The sequence below is a fragment of the Sinohyriopsis cumingii genome, chromosome 1 (genome assembly GCF_028554795.1).
Source record: "Sinohyriopsis cumingii isolate HCF-2022 chromosome 1, ASM2855479v2, whole genome shotgun sequence".
Classification (NCBI taxonomy): Eukaryota; Metazoa; Mollusca; class Bivalvia; order Unionida; family Unionidae; genus Sinohyriopsis; species Sinohyriopsis cumingii.
The window spans coordinates 57,976,153-57,997,623 of NC_142961.1; the positions used below are offsets into that span (position 1 = coordinate 57,976,153).

The 21,471-nt window shown below is 34.3% G+C and overlaps 1 protein-coding gene across 1 annotated transcript in view; it reads left to right on the plus strand.

Annotated features, from left to right (window-relative positions):
* Positions 1-21,471, plus strand: part of LOC149806925 (phosphatidylinositol 3-kinase regulatory subunit alpha-like) — a 393,140-nt gene that overhangs the window by 332,600 nt on the left and 39,069 nt on the right. The window contains exon 8 of the mRNA XM_089959790.1: positions 17,689-17,769. Coding sequence (XP_089815916.1) covers positions 17,689-17,769 — 81 coding nt within the window. The remainder of the gene's footprint in view (positions 1-17,688; positions 17,770-21,471) is intronic.

Genomic DNA, 21,471 nt, shown 5'->3' on the forward strand with positions numbered 1-21,471 from the left:
AAGTAAAATGGTGTTGATGTCAATTCCAAAAGGTCATCTTCAAAATCTTTACTATAACTCCTTCTGGATGGATGGCTAATATTGACATGGGGCTTTCACCAGATGTCCAGTTGACCTAAAATGAAAACTGTGCAGATCTGACAGTCAAATGACGATCTGGAAAATCTTCAGAATGGATGCTTATACTGACTTCTTGTGATGTGTACTTGGTCCTACATAAAAATGGTGGAGATCTGACATCCATTATGTCCACTGTGATAGCCATATTGAAAATCATGTTATTGCTACTTCTCCTAATGGTCATAAGTATTCCAAGAATAACAAAGATGGGTTTTACACTCCACAGTTGCAAAGATAAATGGTCTTATCTTGGATACCTGGAAATACTTTTCAGCCAGTTGAGTATCATTCCCAGGATGGGACTCTTGTTTTATTTTAAATGTTTGTTACAATCAGTGATATGCATTTTAAGTATCCAGGTTGAAGAAATTCAACTGAAAAGTGCCAAAAACATTGCACATACCACAAAAATTAGCAAAGATCGAAATTGAGGCTAATCACGCAGTTCTGGCTTGCCAATTGATATTGTAATTCATATGCTTTAAAAGTACATTTTTATTACAAATACATGTACAAATAGTGCAAAGTGATTGGATTACCTAGTGAGCCATAATACATTCATTAAAAAAAGAAAGAAGAAAAAAAAGAAATTATTGATTCAAAAAGTTGTATCACGAGAGGTTATTCATTAATACATTTTACTGCATACCATGTTGGTACAAATAAAGCTTCTTTACTAAAACACTGGGGGCTATAGAGAGATATATATGGTACAAGTACAGAAACCTGAAAGTTTTCAATGGTTGAAGTTAGATGGTGTTCATATAAAGCATGACAGACAAGAGACACCTGTTAGCAGATAGAAATTTTGTGGAATTTCCATTAAGTCTTACACTGCTCATCAACTTCTCCCTCAGAATTGGGCCCAGAAACCTTGTAAAACCTGGCACAGAATCAACCTTTTATACCATATTTCTTCTGAAATAAAGCATTCTGGTTACTGTTTTCAAGGATAAATATAAAATTATAAAATCAAAATAAATAATATGCCACATTTCAATATGCCATGTTTGTCTGTAATTATAATCATTATTTTGGAAGAGGTATTCTCTATATAAAACTGCAACATCATTCTCTGAATAAAACTGCAAAGGCATTCTCTATAAAACTGCAAAAAGTCTGTTTGCATTTTTTGTGTGCATTTCTTTGACTTGCTGATAACCTATCAATTTAGTGCAATGAAAAAGAAGGGTACATGTATTAGGTGCCCATCAGATGATAGATTATAACCAATGTAGACAAAATGTATCATTTTAAGTAATAGAAATTCAAAGTTTTTAAATTTTTCAAAAGGAATTTAAATGTTCATTTAAAACTTCTTTAAGATGACTATTTAAAGATGTATAACATAGGTGAATAAAATATTCGTACAAGTTGCCGGTAGGTCTAACTGAGGTGTATGCATATTCATGTTGCTTTGATGTATGGTACACTAAACCTAAATGGTGCATTACTCTTTGTGAAATTCATTGTGTTTGCTATTATGGTACAGTGTATAGTACAATTTTGGTTTGAAGAGAACATCTCCCAAAGTATACTTGTAACCTATTTATTCACCGGAAATGCTTAGTGCTACAATGACTTTCTCTGGATCATACATCTTATTTGTCTTAATTGCATAGCTTGTGTTTTAATTTCCTGCAAAATGAAATTAATAATAATAATAATAATAGTAATAAGAATAATAATAGTATTAATATTAATAATAATAGTAAGAAGGACTTTATTTAAAGAGGGTGACAATTAATTTGATAGCTAATCTACCTTGAGGCCTTCTTACAATGTTACTCTCACTCGTGTGTGTCTGTGTGTGTGTGTGTGTGTGTGAGAGAGAGAGAGAGAGAGAGAGAACAAAATAGCCAATAAAAAAAACAAGAATGTATTTTATACACCTACGCATGTGCCTAAATGAAAATTGGTTGGAAGCAGATGTATTTGGATGTATTCAGAGGTAACTCACCAATTGCGTTTCTTACCTCCAATTCAGGCAAAAATGAAAAGAATCTCCAGGGGTTCATGAGTTTAGTGTGCCAGCCCTTATTGATAATATTTTATTCTGGTCCAACCATTTTGAAACACTTTTTGTAAAGATATCTCAGAAAATTAGAAATTTTGAAAACAGTTAAGGGGTTGCTCACTCTACAGAGACAGTGACAGGTGCAAGGTGATGTTGTTTGCATTAGCAGCATGCACATTGGAGAGAATGTTTGGCATACCTCTATATTACTTTCATGTGCTGTGGATAGCATTTGTTTTGATATTGTACTTCTGGAAATTGTAAATGATTTAAACACACAGTTAACCAAAATGACTGCTCCAATTTGCTTGTAAATCAGTCTGAAGTTCACAATCTTTAGCAGTTATTAAAAGAGGGAAAACAAAATTTGCCAGACTTGACAATACCAACTTTTAGAAATGCAGTGAATGAAGTGCAGAATATTTAAGATGTAAAAAAACGTTATAGGGTAGTTTTTTTTTTTTTTTTTTTTTTTTTTTTTTTTACAATTAACCTCTGAAGTCCAGGAATTGAAAATGACCAAGTGGATTTGGCCAGTTTTTGATAGGTGAACATATGAAGTAAAGCCAAACTGTATATTCTGTAACCTATACCAAACAAATATCATAAACCAAAACAAAGGGAATTAAAAGTTAACTGGTGAGGAAAACCTGGGAAAATCATCTTTTTTTAAATCACACCCTATGGGAACCATCTAGTGCCACCTAAATGCTTTGTGTCAGATCAGTTGGTCTGAAATGTGTACTGTATGGTTGTTTTTCTTTTTGTATCAACAGCTATACTGTGTGGGTAGGACCCTGAAATTACTCTCACATTACACATTCTAACAGCTGCCTCACTTGGCAGTAAGAGGTTAGTGTTAGGACAGGTCAGCCTGGTGTCAGGATAATGTGACTGGGTGGGACATCCTGCTACATGTCTGCTGCATGATTTCCCAGTGCTAGACATCACTATAAACTGTCACACTGCATACATCGTAGGGATATAACTGAAACATTGTTAAAGCTACATTAAAATTCCAAATCACACACATATTTCCGTATCACATACCCAGATTGGAATTGCTTAGGTGGCTTCTCTGACATCCACATGTTGGTATATTTACATGCAGTGAATTGAATTGTTTTAAATCCCAATTAAATTTTAATTCATACTGTAAAACTAAAATTTTTGAGAGCTTGCAGAAGATGGGGTATGAAGTAAATTAAAAGGCATTTGTCAGGGAAAGAACTTGTTTGGTATGGCTTATAAATAATGACTCGGCCTGACGTTGTGACCCATTCCTTACTCAGTCTTTGCAATGACTCAGAACAAAGCATGTACATGAATGTAGTTTTGTGTATGTACAGCATACATGTACATCTTCAATGATGGCTAAGGGCATTCATCAATACAAAAATGTATACCCATGTATTATCTGGCAGACACTTTCGTTCACACTTATATGCATCATTAATCATCCAAAGGGGGGTGGGGGGCAAGCTTTTCACCCCACATTGTCTAAGACAAGACTCAAACCCACATGGACAGTGGTGAGATGTGAGTGACTTGTAAAGGTCAGCACATCAGACCACTTGGCCACCTGAAGCCCCATTTGATAGTCATGGATTTGGCCACCTGGACCCACATTTGATGCATGTCTTATGCACAATGTCTTTAGAAGTATTCAGTTATGTTGATGTTATGAAGGGACCAGTAGAAATCAGTTTTTCTTTACGATTTTGTGCAATCTTGCCCATTTCTATGTTGATCACCTCGTGCCTATGGCCAGTTTGGTACTGTAATAGTGCCAGAAAATTGATTATATTTGACCTAGTGGTGGCTTTTCATTTTCAAGGTCAGTGTCACCATACGGATTGACCTCTTACTGTTTGGAATGAGTACATAATGAACCAATGCTCTTTGATAAACTTTATCTGTACTTTGTTACCCACATTTACTTGGAAATCTTCACTTAAATTCATAGCATCAGTGGAAAGAAATCATTTAAGCAGTTGTGTTTTCTAAGTAATGTTACGACTTTTGAAGAAAAGAATAGGGATACATACACCCTCAAAATCTCTCTGTAAACTTAAATACGTTATGTTTTCCTAATCTCTGAAATTAAAGAATGTTTTATTGTATTCCACATCCCACCAACATTTGTTTCCTGTTGAGTGCATATTTTTTTCAGGGTTATGTAGCGGCCATCACAATTCAGAGACAACAAATATACATGTTGCTATTTATTTAAAGTTAATGCTCACATGTTATGATTGCTTTTATTATTTTTGTAAAAAGAATGTAGTTGCAAAATAATCAGACTTGTATATATGTATGCATTTAAGGTTTGATGGCACATCAGCACCGTACTATATATATATATATATATATATATATATATATATATATATAATGTATGTCCAGTATGTATGCTGTATCACTGATATACCAAAAGATGTATAAATTTTTCACTAAAAGAAAACAAGGCTTGCCACGTTTCCTTTTAATGAAAAATGTATACAGTGAATGGTATAACAAAAATACAGCATATATACCATACATATATATTTTATTTATTACATATACAAATACACATACTTGCATTTCCAGTGCAGTTAAAATTGACAACAACTACTGTGTATTGATGGAATTATTGAACACTGCACAGCCCTGTCTAATGTGTCTGCTACAAGATGTAGTTCTTAATTACTTTCTGTGAATATTCACAATCTCCTTTGCAAACTGATAAGTTGCTTCTTTTAGTTTTCAAACTTCTATTTTCATTCATATTGATTAAACATATATAAGACACATTTATGATTTAAAGAAGAAAGATGGTTTAAAATAAAAAAAGTTGAGCACTTCAAACAGAGTATGGTTAACTACTTAAACATCGAGCATGCTGTCTTTCACATGCTGGCTGGCATGTTGAAATGAGTTGAAAATACAATGAGGAACTGGCAAGAGGTGATTCAAACATTTAAATGTACATGTATTTACAATTTATCTAAGGCATTATTATGATTTTACTTATAAAAAGCAAGTATATCATTCTAGTAACATGCCATATATATTCACTTATAAGTCGAATCAAATTTCAAAGATCCTGATCTGCCATAGCATAATGCACCTGCAGGCCAGGGCATATGCTGTTTGTTCTCCTGTTTACTTCTAACAAACATTATGGAATGTCAGATCTGGGTCTGTGCAATTGCAGATTGACTCGACTTTTAAGTGAGTATATATAAGGTGAATGCTCGGACAGATGTTTCAATTTTAAGTTTCATGTAATTTCCATCATTCAGTTTTCTTTTACAATCAAATCTACATTTATAGTTAGCACATGGGCACAAAATGCAAATATTTGCTAAATTTTATGCTCCCCCCCAAAAAAAACAACACAGCATGCAACGATCGCACACAGTTGGTTTTTGTCAAGAGCATAACAAAACCTGTATCATTCAGATAAATCTAATCATGTAGATGCTTGACTTCTAGATGAACAACCATGATCAGGTGATTGCTAAATGACATTTTGCAAATGAACATAGAGACATTTTTATTGGCTATCTAGTTAAGAAAAGCATTTCACTAGCTGCACTAATGGCAATGTTATACAGTGATAGAAATGGCATTGCTTTTTATATTCCATAATATCTTAACAGTTCTAATGCATATAGTGTAATGCTTGTGTCATAAGGCAAAATCGCTGCTGCCATGCCAATAATGAAGATAAAAGCCATATGTGTTATTTTTTTCCCTTGAAAATTATTAATCACTCACACATTCATTGAAACATAAAGGAATCATTTCACTATTACCGTTCAGATATAAAACACACACAGACACACAAACACAGACACTTGCATGCACACACACAGACGTGCAATCATACACACACAAATTGATAATCTTCCTTTATGAAATTCACATGTGAAACTCATGGAGAAATCACTGAGCTCAGATATGAATACCGATTGAAATGTACATTTGTACATTAGATCTCCTCATATTATTCTATCTGGGCCATAATATGGTAAGAGGGTCTGAGGAGAAATCATATTTTCAGTTACACAACTAAATGTGCATTTATACTGTACAGTACTCCCCCCCCAAAAAAAAAAAAAATACTAAAAAAAATTACTGTATTATCTCAATCTGGGTCATGTCACAGTAAAAGGGTCAAAAGTCATGCTTTCAGTCACATGATCTAAACATGAATTTATACAGCACAATAGCTCCCCCTCCAAAAACAAAGTTATTATCTCAGTCTGGGTCATGTCTTAGTAGGAAGGTCAGAAGTCATATTTTTAGTGACACAATACCTGGTAGGGATTATAAATATATCAGTAATGTTTGCCTTTTATCAGTTTCACAGTCCCAGCTATAATGGCTAGATCACTGGTTATGGAAGATTATTCTACAGCATTGGACTTGCTGGAGAACAGTCAAGGGTTGTCATACTGTGGGTTGAACCTTTTAAAAATTACAACCACCAATTTCTTTCACACACAGGTAGATAATGCATGTGATAAGAAAATAGGCCAAGAGAAGTTTCCTGTAAAATATGTGTCATTTGGATCTGATTACTTCATAGGCAGATAACTAAATGGTACACTTAAAATGCGGTCACTGTTCTTTACATTTTCAATATAGAAAGAATATATTGGCATCTTTATGTCGAATGAAAGGATCAAATCTATCAGTATGAAATGTCACAGGAACTTATGGTCTGCTGTTCTTTACCCGACTTAATTCATGTGGGCACTGACAATCTGGAACAAAATTGTATTCAGTTGACTCGGCACACATTTTTGTACTTTATTTTAACTTAATTAGTTAAATTCTAATGTTTCAGTTGCATTTATTCACCAGAATTCTTCCAGTTGATATTTGACAAATTTTACAGGGCAGATGGAAGCTGCAGAGAGCAGTCATAGCAGAAAAATGATCCTGCTCTAAACACTACAAACATATGTATCAGATTTCACTTACATTGAGAGATTCATTCCAATTAGTCTTCAGTTGTATTTGGAGTTTGATAGGGCTTTGATTTCTACTTGCAGAAAATTTCTTGATCTTTGGTCCAGATTTGATTAATTTTCAATAAGTATGTTGGCACCAAACCATCCCCACTCACCCACTCACCGACAGCCATTTCAAGCATATAGACCTGGATCTGTACACACTTTCAAATGGTCATGAATCTGCAAATTACTTTTTTCTGCTAAGTGGAGACTGGCAGGTACAAACTTGGCCCATCAAACAAGGCAGACTGCCAGACTGGTTTGTGGAACTTTTGGCTTATACTGGTTACCTCAAATTAATGTACATTTACTTTCAAGCTAGAGGAAGAACAAAATGTAATTATGACAAGTTGCAGAAGCCCAGACCAAGGCAGCCTTGGGTTAAAAATAAAGATGCCTGCTTATTCTTAGAAATCAAACAGGATGTATATAGGGCTTGTTGCACAAGTAGATCATGTTATATGTTTATCTTGTATGAAACTAAAAATTATGTCAGAAAGCATAATTTTGTTATTTTCTAACACACTACTTTCTTTTGCAAATCTGATGTTCTTGTATGATGAAACCATTAATAAAATCATATGTTTTACTAATGAAAGATTATTAAAACTTAGTTACAAAATAATCAGTGCAAGCCAGCCAACTTTGAAACAGAAAGTCTAGAAGTAGTTGACAAAATATTTATAAAATGCCATGAAAAACAATCAACTAAAAATCATCAGATAAATTATGTTAACTTTGCTTGAAACAAATGTACAAATTTTATGTCCAGGAGTGTGCGCTCTTTGAGTTTTCTATTTGCTGTACCATAAAGCATTTATATGGACATCCTGCAGAACATTATCTCATATACTGACCCTCAGGATATGATATTACATGTATTGACCATCAGGATAAGATGTCACATGTATAGACCATCAGGATACAGTGTCACATATATTGACCTTCAGGATGCAGTGTCACATGTATTGACCTTCAGGATACAATGTCACATGTATTGACCTTCAGAATAAGATGTCACATGTATTAGCCCACATGATATGATGTCACATGTATTGACTATCAGGATAAGATGTCACATGTATTGACCATCAGGATACAATGTCACATGTATTGACAATTAAGATACAACATCATATGTACTGACCTTCAGGATAAGATGTCACAGGTATTGACCATCAGGATAAGATATTACACATATTGACCTTCAGGATAATATGTCACATATATTGACCCTCAGGATATGATGTCACGTGTATTGACAATCATGATAATATGTTACACATATTGACCTTCAGGATAAGATGTCACATGTATTGACCCTCAGGATATGAGGTCACATGTATTGACCATCAGGATAAGCTGTTACACATATTAACCTTCAGGATAAGAACTTCATGTATTGACCCTCAGGATATGATGTCACATGTATTGACCCACAGGCAAAAATGTCACGTGTATTGACCATGATGATAAAATGTTACACATATTGACCTTCAGGATAAGATGTCACATGTATTGACCCTCTGGATAATATGTCACATGTATTGACCATCATGATAAGATATTACACATATTGACATTCAGGATAATATGTCACTTGTATTGACCCTCAGGATAAGATGTCACATGTATTGACCCTCAGGATAAGATGTCATATGTATTGACCCTCAGGATCAGATGCATCATGGTTACATGCTACAATATTCTACATTTTTCTATTCATTTACAACAAACACAGAGAAAAATTTGTGAAGTTAAAATAAATTCAGAAAAGGTCAGTTTGCAAAATGGGCCCCTGGCCAAGTGGTCTAAGGTGCTCACCTTTACAGACCACTCACACATCTCTGTATTTCAACCAAATTTGACATGCTGCTTTATATTATATGTGATCTTGAATGAATTGGATTTCCAACATTCCTCATCTTTATTTAGAGGAGTTACGACCCTTGAATGCACTTTCACCCAGCATTGTTTGCCAACACAAGCTTCATTGTTTACAACCCTACAATGAAAATTAGAGTGAGTGGCAATGCACCCTTCACTAATAGCTACAGTTATTTTGAAAATCCTTAAAGATGGCATTTTAGACTAAAGCCCATAAGGTGAACTATAATTCAACAATCTGCAGGGAAGTCGACAAATGAGATTAACCAGACCCTGTAAGTGTGTGCAGATAACTAAATTCAAGCACGACAAATAAAAATAATGTCACCAGGGTCTACACAGTCTGAGCACCTATGTTTTTTGATCAAGCTACAGTTGTCAGCCTTAAAGAGTTAGAACCAGGACTGTAGTGCAAGAAGTCATTCGAAAAGTTTTTTTTTCCTGCAACATTTTTTCATTAGCTTTTGAATGGATCTCATTTTGTATTGGTTGATGGGGACAAGATAGGGAAATCTTTGGAAGTCGTACAGTCTTTTTTTATATCAATAGGCAATACAACATAAACTTTCTTAGGGGACCATATATGGGAATTTTAAAAACGATATTCTTAGAAAACAGTTGGGATTTTTTAGCATGTACTGTAGAATAAAGTTTTTTAGTCTCCAAAAACAAAGGATGGTCTTTAAAGTTGGCACAGACTCAACAGTACATACTAATACCAGCAAGCAGAGTTTTCTATGTGGTACAATTAGTGACAAGATCATTTTGTCTTTTGTGGATGGGTGTTATTTATAACTGTCTTCAGAACACTTTTTTATGTGACATTGTGTCATGAGTTTATTGTATTGTTAGAGTTCACAAGTGCACCAAAAATAAAATCCTTTATTTTTTGTCAAAAGAGCAAAGTTATCATTTGAGTACATCCAGATATGCAGTAGGTATAAAGAATTTATACAATATTTACTTAAATATAGGACTCCAGGCAATTTATGCATAAAAAATGCTTTTCAAGTATCATAAAGCTTTTATGTGCAAACTATGATATATGTTTTGTTGTTGTTTGGTTTAATGCCATTTCTGAGCACAGAAAAGGATATACATCATATAACTGGTGGAGGAAGAACATGGGAAACCCCTGATAAGAACCACTGACCATAGGAAGCTACTGGCAGCTTTCTCACATACCCATATTGGCCAAGCCCAAGACAAGAACCCATGTGGACAGAGGTGAGATGGCAGTGATCGGTAAAGGCAGCACTTTAAACCACTCTGCCACCCAGGGCCCCTATCTATTCTGTAACGAACATCTTCCTTGAAAGTGAATTTCAAATATTCAACATAAAATTAGGAAATCTCAGTCAACTCTGCCTGGAGCAATAATGTTACGACTTAATTTCCTAGGTGCTGCATTTCTTTCATTTAGATAGAGACAATTCATCATTCAACATACAAATCATCATAAATGTTGTTCGCCAACTGTGGAAAACGTGACTATCAAGTGTAATGAGGCATAAGACCCAGCTGAACTGAAAAGTTCATTGCAGACAATGCAGTATCATTGTGTTCCTTGTTGGTAGAAAGGAAGCTAATAGGTACATGTATATCATTCCCTAGCTATAACACCCTTCATTATAATGCAGTTCCTGCAAGAGGTGGGTATAGTAATGGATTCCATATAATTAAATAGTAAAGTAAGACAACAAACTCAGTGTCTATGATAGTAAGGGAGTTTTACAGTGGTCCTCATGAATGGCATTGTAGTAAGGAGTGCTTTAATATTACAGGACACCTGCCTATATAGGACATTCAAATGAACCTTTAACAAATTGTTCTTTCTGAATAGGTGTCCTAGGCTGAATTATTATTGAAATTAAGAAAAGAGATCATCCATTATGAGCTGGTGTCATTTATGTAGATATGTCTACTAAGACAGGTTTTGTTATGTATCATGCATTTTTTTATCATGCATTTCCTTGTACATTTGTCTGAAACATTTTGCCAGTATGTGTACATAATTAAAAAAAAAATTGTGATGGGATCTATAACTTGACTATATATATTTTATGTGGACCTCAATAAATTTCAGTATTTAAGATGGTAAAATTTATTTTCTCTCTGACTCAGAAATTGCTAAATTGCTCATTTTTCTCTACTACTAAATTTAGTTCTGTGTGGGTTCGAGTCTCGGATTCGGTTAATGTGGGTATGTGGGAAAGCTTGCCAGTAGCTTCTCGTGGGTTGGTGGTTCTTTCCGGGGTTTTCCCGGATTCTTCCTCCACCATTAATACTGGCCACCATGTATAGCCTACAACAACAACAACTAAATTTAGTTCCTATTATATGGTATTGACCTATCATTTAGTTTACAGGATCTTGTAGATGTTTAACAGAGATGATTATTTAGTACAGGTAACATTGCAAAAGCATTTTACTGTATTTAATAAAGATAATATTTCTGCCATGACAAGCCCAGGATTATCAGCTTTGTGAAATTGGGGGCTGGGCTGATGATTGGAAAATGACAGCATGATTAGAGAAATATAAAGAGTTATCCTATTTCATAATTCCATCTTGTATGGGCTCTAAGGCATTAACTGGCAGTAGAGCATTTATATAAACCGTATACAAGTTTTGTTTCTAGAATTTATCATTAGGTCAAATATGAACCTTGAATTTGTCATTAGGTGAATAGGGCAAATAGGAACCTAGAATTTGTCATTAGGTGAATAGGGCTAATAGGAACCTTGAATTTGTCATTAGGTGAATAGGGCAATTAGATACCTAAAATTTATCATTAGATGAATACGGCAAGTAGGAACCTAGAATTTATCATTAGGTGAATAGGGCTAATAGGAACCTTGAATTTATCATTAGGTGAATAGGGCAAATAGGAACCTTGAATTTATCATTAGGTGAATAGGGCAAGTAGGAACAGAGAATTTATTATTAGGTGAATAGGGCAAATAGGAACCTTGAATGCGTCATTATATGAATATGGCAAGTAGGAACAGAGAATTTATCATTAGGTGAACAGGGCAAATAGGAACCTAGAATTTATCATTAGATGAATACGGCAAGTAGGAACAGAGAATTTATCATAAGGTGAATAGGACAAATAGGAACCTAGAATTTATCATTAGATGAATTGGGCTGATAGAAACTTAGAATTTGTCATTAGATGAATGGGGCTGATAGAAGCTTAGAAAAAAGAACCTAGAATGTATCATTAGATGAATATGGCAAGTAGGAACAGATAATTCATCATTAGGTGAACAGAGCAAATAGGAACCTAGAATTTATCATTAGATGAATACGGCAAGTAGGAACCTTGAATTTATCGTTAGGTGAATAGGGCAAATAGGACCCTAGAATTTATCATTATATGTAGATGAATATCTGACAGCTATATCAATATGGGGTTTTCACCAGGAGACTTTGTATGATATATAGCTGGTTTCTAAATGAAAATAGTGCTGATTTTATGTCCAGTTTGGCCACCACAGCAACCATCTTGAAAATATTATCGTTACTCCCCATGAAAGAATAGTGATATCAACATGGTGTTTTTACCAGAAGGTGTGTTATGATGTCAAGTTAGTCCCTAAATGGCAATGGTGCTGATTTAGCAGTCATCTTGAAAATTTTCCTTTTGCAACTTCTACTTTCAGGAAGTTATATTGACATGAGGTTTTCAGCAAAAGACTTCTTATGATGTCCAGTTGGTATTAAATCAACATAGTGTTGATCTGACATCCATTATGGCTATCACAGCAGCCATCTAGAAAATTAAAACATCTTTGTTTTCAATACTCTGTTTGAATGGAAAGCCATATTGGCAAGAGTTTTCTACTTTGTCCTAATGTTTTTATATTTGATTTGTATTGTTTGTTGGCTTTTCTTAATGACTGTACATTATGTATATCTTTTTTTGCAGTTCTCTAAAATCAAGTTGATGGTGTACCTGAAAAGTGACATTAACAACAAAATACATGGCTATTTCTCTGAGATTATAGATTAAATTCTCATATCATTATTAATGGATGTAAACATGTTTGTTTGAATCTAATTCTGTGACTTCAGTTTTCCACTTGGAAATTCCTAAACTTGTTTACAGCTTTTAATGATTTAGAGAGGAGATCAACCTACATCATGACTCAATTACTGTATCATAGCTTTATATATCAATGTTGTTTACTTGAAAAATTTCTCATTCTTGTCTTTGCATGTGATGCAGATTCAGTCTTATTGTTGTATTCAGTTTTTTATTTGTTTGGATTATTATTCATTGGAATTACAAAGTGCTCGGTAATATTCTTGGGCTAAAACAGTAATTTGGAATTATAGTGAAGTCAGTCAAGAATGTTTTGGATTATATTACTTTGATAGTTTAAAAGTCTAACACATCACCATGTTACAGGCCATTGATACATTAACATATTCAAGACTATAGGCACATTAGCACATTCCTTATTGGAACTTATTATGAAACACCTCTGGAAATCAATTGGAACTTCATACATTTGAACTTGTGATAGATCTTTTATAGATAGTTTGGGATTTAAATTACAACACTTCAAGTTCTTTTTTAAATTTTCACTTTGTATTCTAGAGAAATAAATTATTTGTTGAATTTTACAAAACTTTGTTGATTATTTGTGTTACTTAGTTGAAGATCATAGAATCATAATAATCCTAAATAAAAACAGTTCTGGTCTGGGGTATCAAATGGCTGCCACATTGGCCTGCTTTAAAATCTTCTCAGTACTTTGTACCTGAATAAAAGGTCATATAATGGCATTTTCACTAAAAGATGTGTGTGTGTGATTTGGATTTCTAATGTAGCTTTCACAATTTTTCAGTCATATCGCTACAATGTCTGCAGTGTAGCACTTTATAGTGATGTCTAGCACTGGGGCATCATGCCGCAGACATGTAGCATGATGTACCAACCAGTCACATTATCCTGACACCAGGCCGACCCATCCTAACACTAACCTCTTAATGCTGAGCACCTAGCAAGGCAGCTGTTAGTACTATTTTTAAAGTCTTTGGTATGACTCATCCAGGGTTTGAACCTGCGACGTCGCACATCCAAGGTGGACACTTGGTCACTGGAGCAGTTTCTCTAAAAGACGTCTTATATTGTTTTATTTATCATAAATGAAAATGGTGCTGATTTGAAATCTTTAGCTACTCCTCTTGAAGGGAAGGTCAGTTTGACCTAAGTGTTCATCAGAAGAGTTTTCATGATGCCTACATGGTCCTAAATGAAAATGACAGACCCTCAATATGGCCACCATGGTGGCCATCTTGAAAATGTTGTTATCTCTACTAACAAATGGATGACTATATAAGCACAGGGTTTTCATCAATAGTCTTTTTCTTATACCGAATTGGTCCTAAATGAAATAGTGCAAGACATATACACTCATTATAGCTGCAGTGACAGCTGTTGTGAAAATCCTGTTGTCTACTTCCCTTGAATGGATGATCATTATGACATGGGATTTTGACCAAAGGACTTTGAATGATGTCTACTATCCTATATGAAAGTGGTGTCAATTTGATATCCAATATGTCCACCACAGCAGCTAATTTTATTACCGCTGAAGAATATTAGAGATGATTTCAACACTTGGTAAGTAAAAGGAAAAAAATGGTCTTACCTTGAATTCCTGGAAATTCATCCTGCCCAATAGAGCGTCAAGCCCTTGAACAAACTCATCATTTTTTTGTGAGAAACATTGTTAACTCAGTTGTGGAGAAATGGTTTGACCTTGACAAATTATGCTTGGTATGTAAATGCAGTGGTGCCTTATTGTAAAATACCTCGGTATAACATGGTCCCTGGATATAATATCAGTCAGGGTCATGGATATCATTGTACTGGTTGAACTATATAGTTGTATATAATATACCCCAATATAAGGTGACCTTACCTACATCACAGTACGCTTGCAAGGCTCTGATTGTAAGTATGGTAGTGAGTGTGTTTTTGTTGGTTTTAACATCACTTTTAACACAGTGCTGGCTACATAATGCCAAGGAAATGTGTGTTATTGCCCCCAAGCACACCAAGGCAGCTGACCCAGGCTGACCTAGGCAGGTAGCATATGTGTGACCCTTGGATTACAAGTCTGGTGCTCTTCCAACTAAACTACCACAACTCCCCAAATGTCCTGATTAGATTTTTATCCCATTTAAATGATTTTGCAAACACCATCACAGCTGGAGATTTTTTGGAATTATAATTTTTTCAGCAGTTGGGCATACAATTTTTTCAAAGACATATCAAGTTCCTCATATTATGTTTCCTTACTTTGAATAGGGTACCATATGTCATGGGATACCAGTTTTCACAAGATACCAATTTTCATGTATGTCATGGTTGTTGTAAACCCATAATTTGAAGACCCAATGAACAAAGATCTTCCTGTGGAAACCATAGAACCCCTTCCCCAGTCCATGAATTTAAGTACTAAAAACCATAGCATTTCATTCAAAATCTGGAATAATGACACCGCTGATAATAAATTAATTCATTTTACATTGATTGAGTTTGCTTTCCCACCCCCTGCTCCCATTATGTTTATTACAAACCTTCATCACTTCCAGACTGTAGATCTATTATTTGTTTCCTATGAAGAAAGCAGCATTATTTTATCAAGTGAGAAAATTATTACTCTAAAATCTTGTATATAAGCCATCCACCTATCTGAAACAAGAAAGACCATGCTCTCTTGTCAGAGTATGATTGGGAACCAATCTTGTCAACTTATTCATAGGTGACACGAGAACTAGATGTGAAAAATAATGTTAATACCCCCATGTCTTGAAAAATAAATTGTTTCAAACTTTTCTTAATTTTTAATACATTTTGCTGATAAAATTTTGCTCTGTTATAGGGACATAAAGAAGCATTCATTTTATGTTCTTCAAGAGGCCTTGTTTTCCAACCAGGATATTGCTTTTGTTTATCTCACTGAACTGACCCAGCCACTTTAACTCAAATTCAGTGACCATAGCAAGGGAAAATTGTATGGTCAGAAATATCAATAGTTCACCTGCCCAAGACAAATCCACCACCGTGTTCCTTTTTCCTAGAATGCTGCTGAACCACCAATAGGTTCCTTTTTCCCAGAATGCTGGTGAACCACCAATAGGTTCCTTTTTCCTAGAATGCTGGTGACACATGTACAGATACAATTTTCCTAGAATGCTGGTGACACATGTACAGATCCAGTTTTCCTAGAATGCTCGTGACACATGTACAGGTCCATTTGTCCTTAAATGCAGTTCCATTTTCCCTGGAATGCTGGTGATCACTGTTTGTGCATAGGCGTATGAAGCAAAATAAAAAGTAAAAGAATTTGTGTACTGGTGAAAAGGCTTTCATTTTTACTGAAGTTTGCCTTTGTGGACATCTCCATAAAGTGAAAATGTTAAAAAAAAGTTAGCATTTATCATCAATTTCATCATCATGCATAAACTCTACATAAAGACACCTGTCCATAGAGGACTATATTTAGTGGTCCCTTGAGTATATATTTCAAGTGAAAATAAAGATGACCTTAATGAATCGGCAACTGTGCAGCATGGCACTACTTTAGAACTATTTCAGACAGTTCTGTGATAAGTTATGACAATAAACACTGTATAATGATTATGGAAAAACCAGTATTTGCTGTTTTAAACAAAAACATGATGAGAAAGTTTTTATGTTTGTAGATAATATATAAATTACAAATATTGACCACATCCCTCCGTCTGTCTGTATTATTTAGATATAAAATCATTTTAATATGATCTGTATGGCAGTGGATCAGAACTTAAAGAGACTTATATAGACTGTAAACTTTTAACAAAGTTTCCATGGTGTTGTATAGTAATTAAGAATAGGTATGCTTATCTGGATAATAATAATGATGATAATAATAATAATAGTAATAATTGGCCGAAAGTGATCATTTTATTATTCACTGTTTCTAAAGCAGTTTAAATGTGATATATTTTTTAGATTCACTTGCACACTTCCATCTATAAAAGGGCTTTTTCAGGTAAATGACTTTTGTCATTTATCTAGTATTTATACACTTCCTTGAAATTGATGAAAATTAAACAGTTTAAAGTCCATGAAAAATCCTAAAAATTCTGCTGCCTCCAAAATTATTTTGGAGCATTTTATCGTCATACATATCCTGGGATATTGCCGTTATCAGCTCATCAGCAATCTTGAACCATCGTGTTGGTGATCTCTGGTGTTTCAGCTTTTTTGTTTTGTATTGCTCATATTTGGTATATGAACATCTATGTTGGAGGTTCTGGAAACAGCATTACAGTTATGGTGACTGAAATGGTGAGAGTTTTTCCATGCTTATAAAACAGGCCTTGTATTTTTTTTTTAAACTCAAGCTCGAGCCCTAAAAATCTGTTTTTCTCAGATGCGGACAAAAGTGCCAACTAATTTTACTAAATCTGTATGACCAGCTATCAACAATTCTGACTCAATTATTTTAATAATTACAGGCCAACAAAATTTGTAGACTTTGAGCACAAGGATTTTAGTTCAAAAGTTCTAATAATATTGGACCAGATTTTACATTACTGTTACCATTCATAACCTGACCTTTACCTGGCATTGTTTTTCATTTTCAGGAAATGGGCATACGAGATGAATTCCATCAAAAATCCATCCTGGTCTGTATTGATGAGCTTTGTGGTCGAAACCCAGACAATGTAAGTACAGTCCTAGTAATAATAGATTCTGGATGTACTCATAATTATTAAATATTTGTTGGGTACAACACAAAATGTATCATCCTAATTGGAAAATTTTCACTTACTTAGTATGTTTTATGGCACATCAATACAGGTCGATTATTAAGTGGACATGCCAAGCTAGCTGACCCAGGCTGGTGAGATGGTATGGGATCTGATGACATAGCTAGCTCTCTCATTTCAAATGCTTAAAACACACTTATTTTGCAAAATCAGATATAGTTTGTCTTATTTGTATAGTTCATCAGCTCATCACATTTTATCACAGTGGTGCAATTCCAATAGTATCTCATATTGAAGGTTTTTCACAATGAATAATACTTGTTAGAAACCAATACAAAGTTATATTCATCCTCAAAATGATTTTGATCACAACATAATCATTTCCCAATGTTTCAGTCTCTGAGTACTACCAGGTATACCCAGTCTTTACCCTGAGTACTACCAAACATACTGGTCTTGACTGAGGACTACTAAGTATATTGGTCTTGACTCTGAGTACTAATAAGTTTACTCGTATTGACTCTCAATACTACCAGATGTAATAATTTAGACTCTTTGAGTACTACCAAATATACTGGTCTTGACTCTCAGAATACTACCAAAGTATACTGGTTCTGACTTGTTGAGTACTGCCAAATATACTGGTTTTGACTCTTTGAGTACTGCCAAATATATTGGTTTTGACTCCTTGAGTACTACCAGATGTAATAATTTAGACTCTTTGAGTACTACCAGATATACTTGTCTTGACTATGAGTACTACCAAATATACTGGTTTTGACTCTGAGTACTAATAAATATACTGATTTAGACTCTTTGAGTACTGCCAGATATACTGGCCTTGACTCTTGAGTGCTACAATGTATACTGCTCTTGACTCTGAGTACTACCAAGTATACTTGTCCTCACTCTCAGTTAGATGAGACCCTTAGTTTTGTCAATGCTGTTCTATATTTTACATAAGTCAAAAGCTCAGAGTAATCTTTATATCCAGACATTGTTTTCTATGAGTTTGAAAATAATCTTTTAAATGAATATACTATATATGGATTCAAATTAGATACTGGCATTTATAAATCTTTCAGTCAATGTCTGAAAACATCAATGAGGATTTTAACAAAAGATCAAGTTGTTCCCCATGCACAGCTGCATTTGATATTGACATTTTTATATTCAAAACCTATTTCATAAACTGAGTTGTACATGCTGAATGATGTTAGTACTACTTTGAAATCCTCAGTGATGTTAGTGCTATGAAATCCTCAGTGATACAAGTAAAATATTAAATCCTCAGTGATATTAGTACTATGAAATCCTCGGTGATATTAGTACCTTGAAATCCTCAGTGATGTTAGTACTATGAAATCCTCAGTGATGTTACTACAATGAAATCCTCAGTCTTCAGAGGAAAGGATGGAAGAAAGTGTGTATCAAATTGCTCCATACATTTTCCTAGTTTCAGTGTAATATTTTTTCAAATGTGAAATTCAAAATATTAAATCCTTTTATTCCTCTATCAGCCAGAGTACCTGTTCTTTTGAAAACATACCATTAATGGAATAAAACAAGACAATCACAATTAAAGCTTTCAGCAATATTTATGTTAAGTTTCCATTTGATACAATAATGGTCAAGCAGTTGCTTTAGAAGTTCCAATCTTCCAACAGTTTCTGAGAACAAAACCATATCATTCATGTACAAAATAAGAACAAGCAATAACTGTTCAAGAAATTTTCCAGGAGCATCTCTGCCCTGTAATGACATTGCAGTAGTTTCTGATAACATAAAAAGGATATTGACAATACTTCACCTTGCCTAACACAAAGGTACAGTTAGAATAAAAAAATCAGAATAACAAATACACTGAAGTATGCACACAACTTAAAATAATGAATATATCACCAATAATACCATGTTTGAAATTCTTAAACCAAAGTCCTTTTGAATACACTTTCAAATGTTGTTTTAAAATGATGATTTTGAGGAGAAGGATGAGGATGAAAACATCACTATCATCCATAATATGTACTAGGAGGATATTTATAATAACATGTCTGGGTTTTCCACAAAGCCAACTTTTCTCATTACATGTATGTAAATTACATTTGATAGCTCAATCACAAATATATAAAAATACGATGTCTAAGGGATCCCTTTTTTCACCACCTTAGATAAGAAAAACAATTTTATGTGTTGGGTCAAAAAATCCTTATTCCAATGACAATACAGTATTAAGCATGTATAATGAATCACAATTATAATACCAATACATTTGTTCTTTACTCTTTGTTTATTTAAGATAATGTATTCAATGTTTTTTTGCAAATATTCATGTGCAACCCCCACATATGAAAAAAATATATTGTCTTATTAATTCTTTTCATGCCACTGTGCCAGTGTTTTACAATCCATTTAATTCCTATGACTTCCTTGTCTTTCAAGTTTTATTGAAATGGACATCAATTGGTTAGCTGCCAAATTGCCGCTTCAAGGACCACTTACTTTGGGATGCAAAATAATCCTTCATTTTTTTTTTTTCTTTTTTCATTTTATAGTTTGTGATGTCTTTTAACATTAGAAGAAGACTGATGAAGTGAATGAAAAAATGTCAGAATGCATTTACATTTACTTCATTAATGTTGAACTCTTGTATATAACTTGTAAGACTAATTGCAAAACAGTAAATGTATTAGGGTCTATTTCCTTGTCAAGTACATGTTGATGGTGGGAGACATTTAATGGCTCTGTGTCTGCTAAACTGTTGACATCAAACATAGATTACAAACTTGTCATTAATCTACATGTTCTTTTTACCCAGACTGTTGTTCTGTATGACATGTGAGTGCCACTCAGATGTACAGTGTTTTTATTGTTGTTATGGTCAGCTAGCTTAGCACAGTTTTCTTTAAGGGATACTTAAATCTAGATCTATCATGTTGTTCTACTTTGATAAACAACCAAGCTGCTTGACCCAGTCAAGGTTATGATGATGCCATCGGTCTCAGAAAGAGAGAGTGTTTGTGGGCGGGTGTGGGGAATTTAAAAATAAATTCAGTCTACATTGACTGCAAAATGTCAAGATTTCATTTAAAGTAGATAATGTACATTCTACATACAAAGCCTTAGATTCCAACTCATATATTTTTTACTAAATTTTTATACCAATGCAGTAATAGTAGGAGTATATAGTGTTATCTATGCCAGCTGTCCCATCCCATCACAACATGTCCATTCTATGTCCACCTGTCCCATCCCATCATGTTACATCCCATTCCATCATGTTACATCACATCACATCATATCCATAAGTCCAGCTGTCCCATCCCATCACAACATGTCCATTATATGTCCACCAGTCCCATCCCATCATGTCACATTCCATAACATCATGTCCAGCAGTCCCATCCCGTCACAAAATGACCACATCAAGCTGTCTCATCCCAACATATTTCATGCCATCACATCATGTCCATTCTATGTCCAGTTGTCCCATCCCATTACCACATGTCTGTTATATATCCACCTGTCCCATCCTATTATGTCACATTCCATCATGTCATGTGCATATGTCCAGCTGCCCCATCCCATCACATGTCCATCACATGTCAAGCTGTCTCATCCCATCATGTCTCATTCCATCGCAACATGTCCATTCTA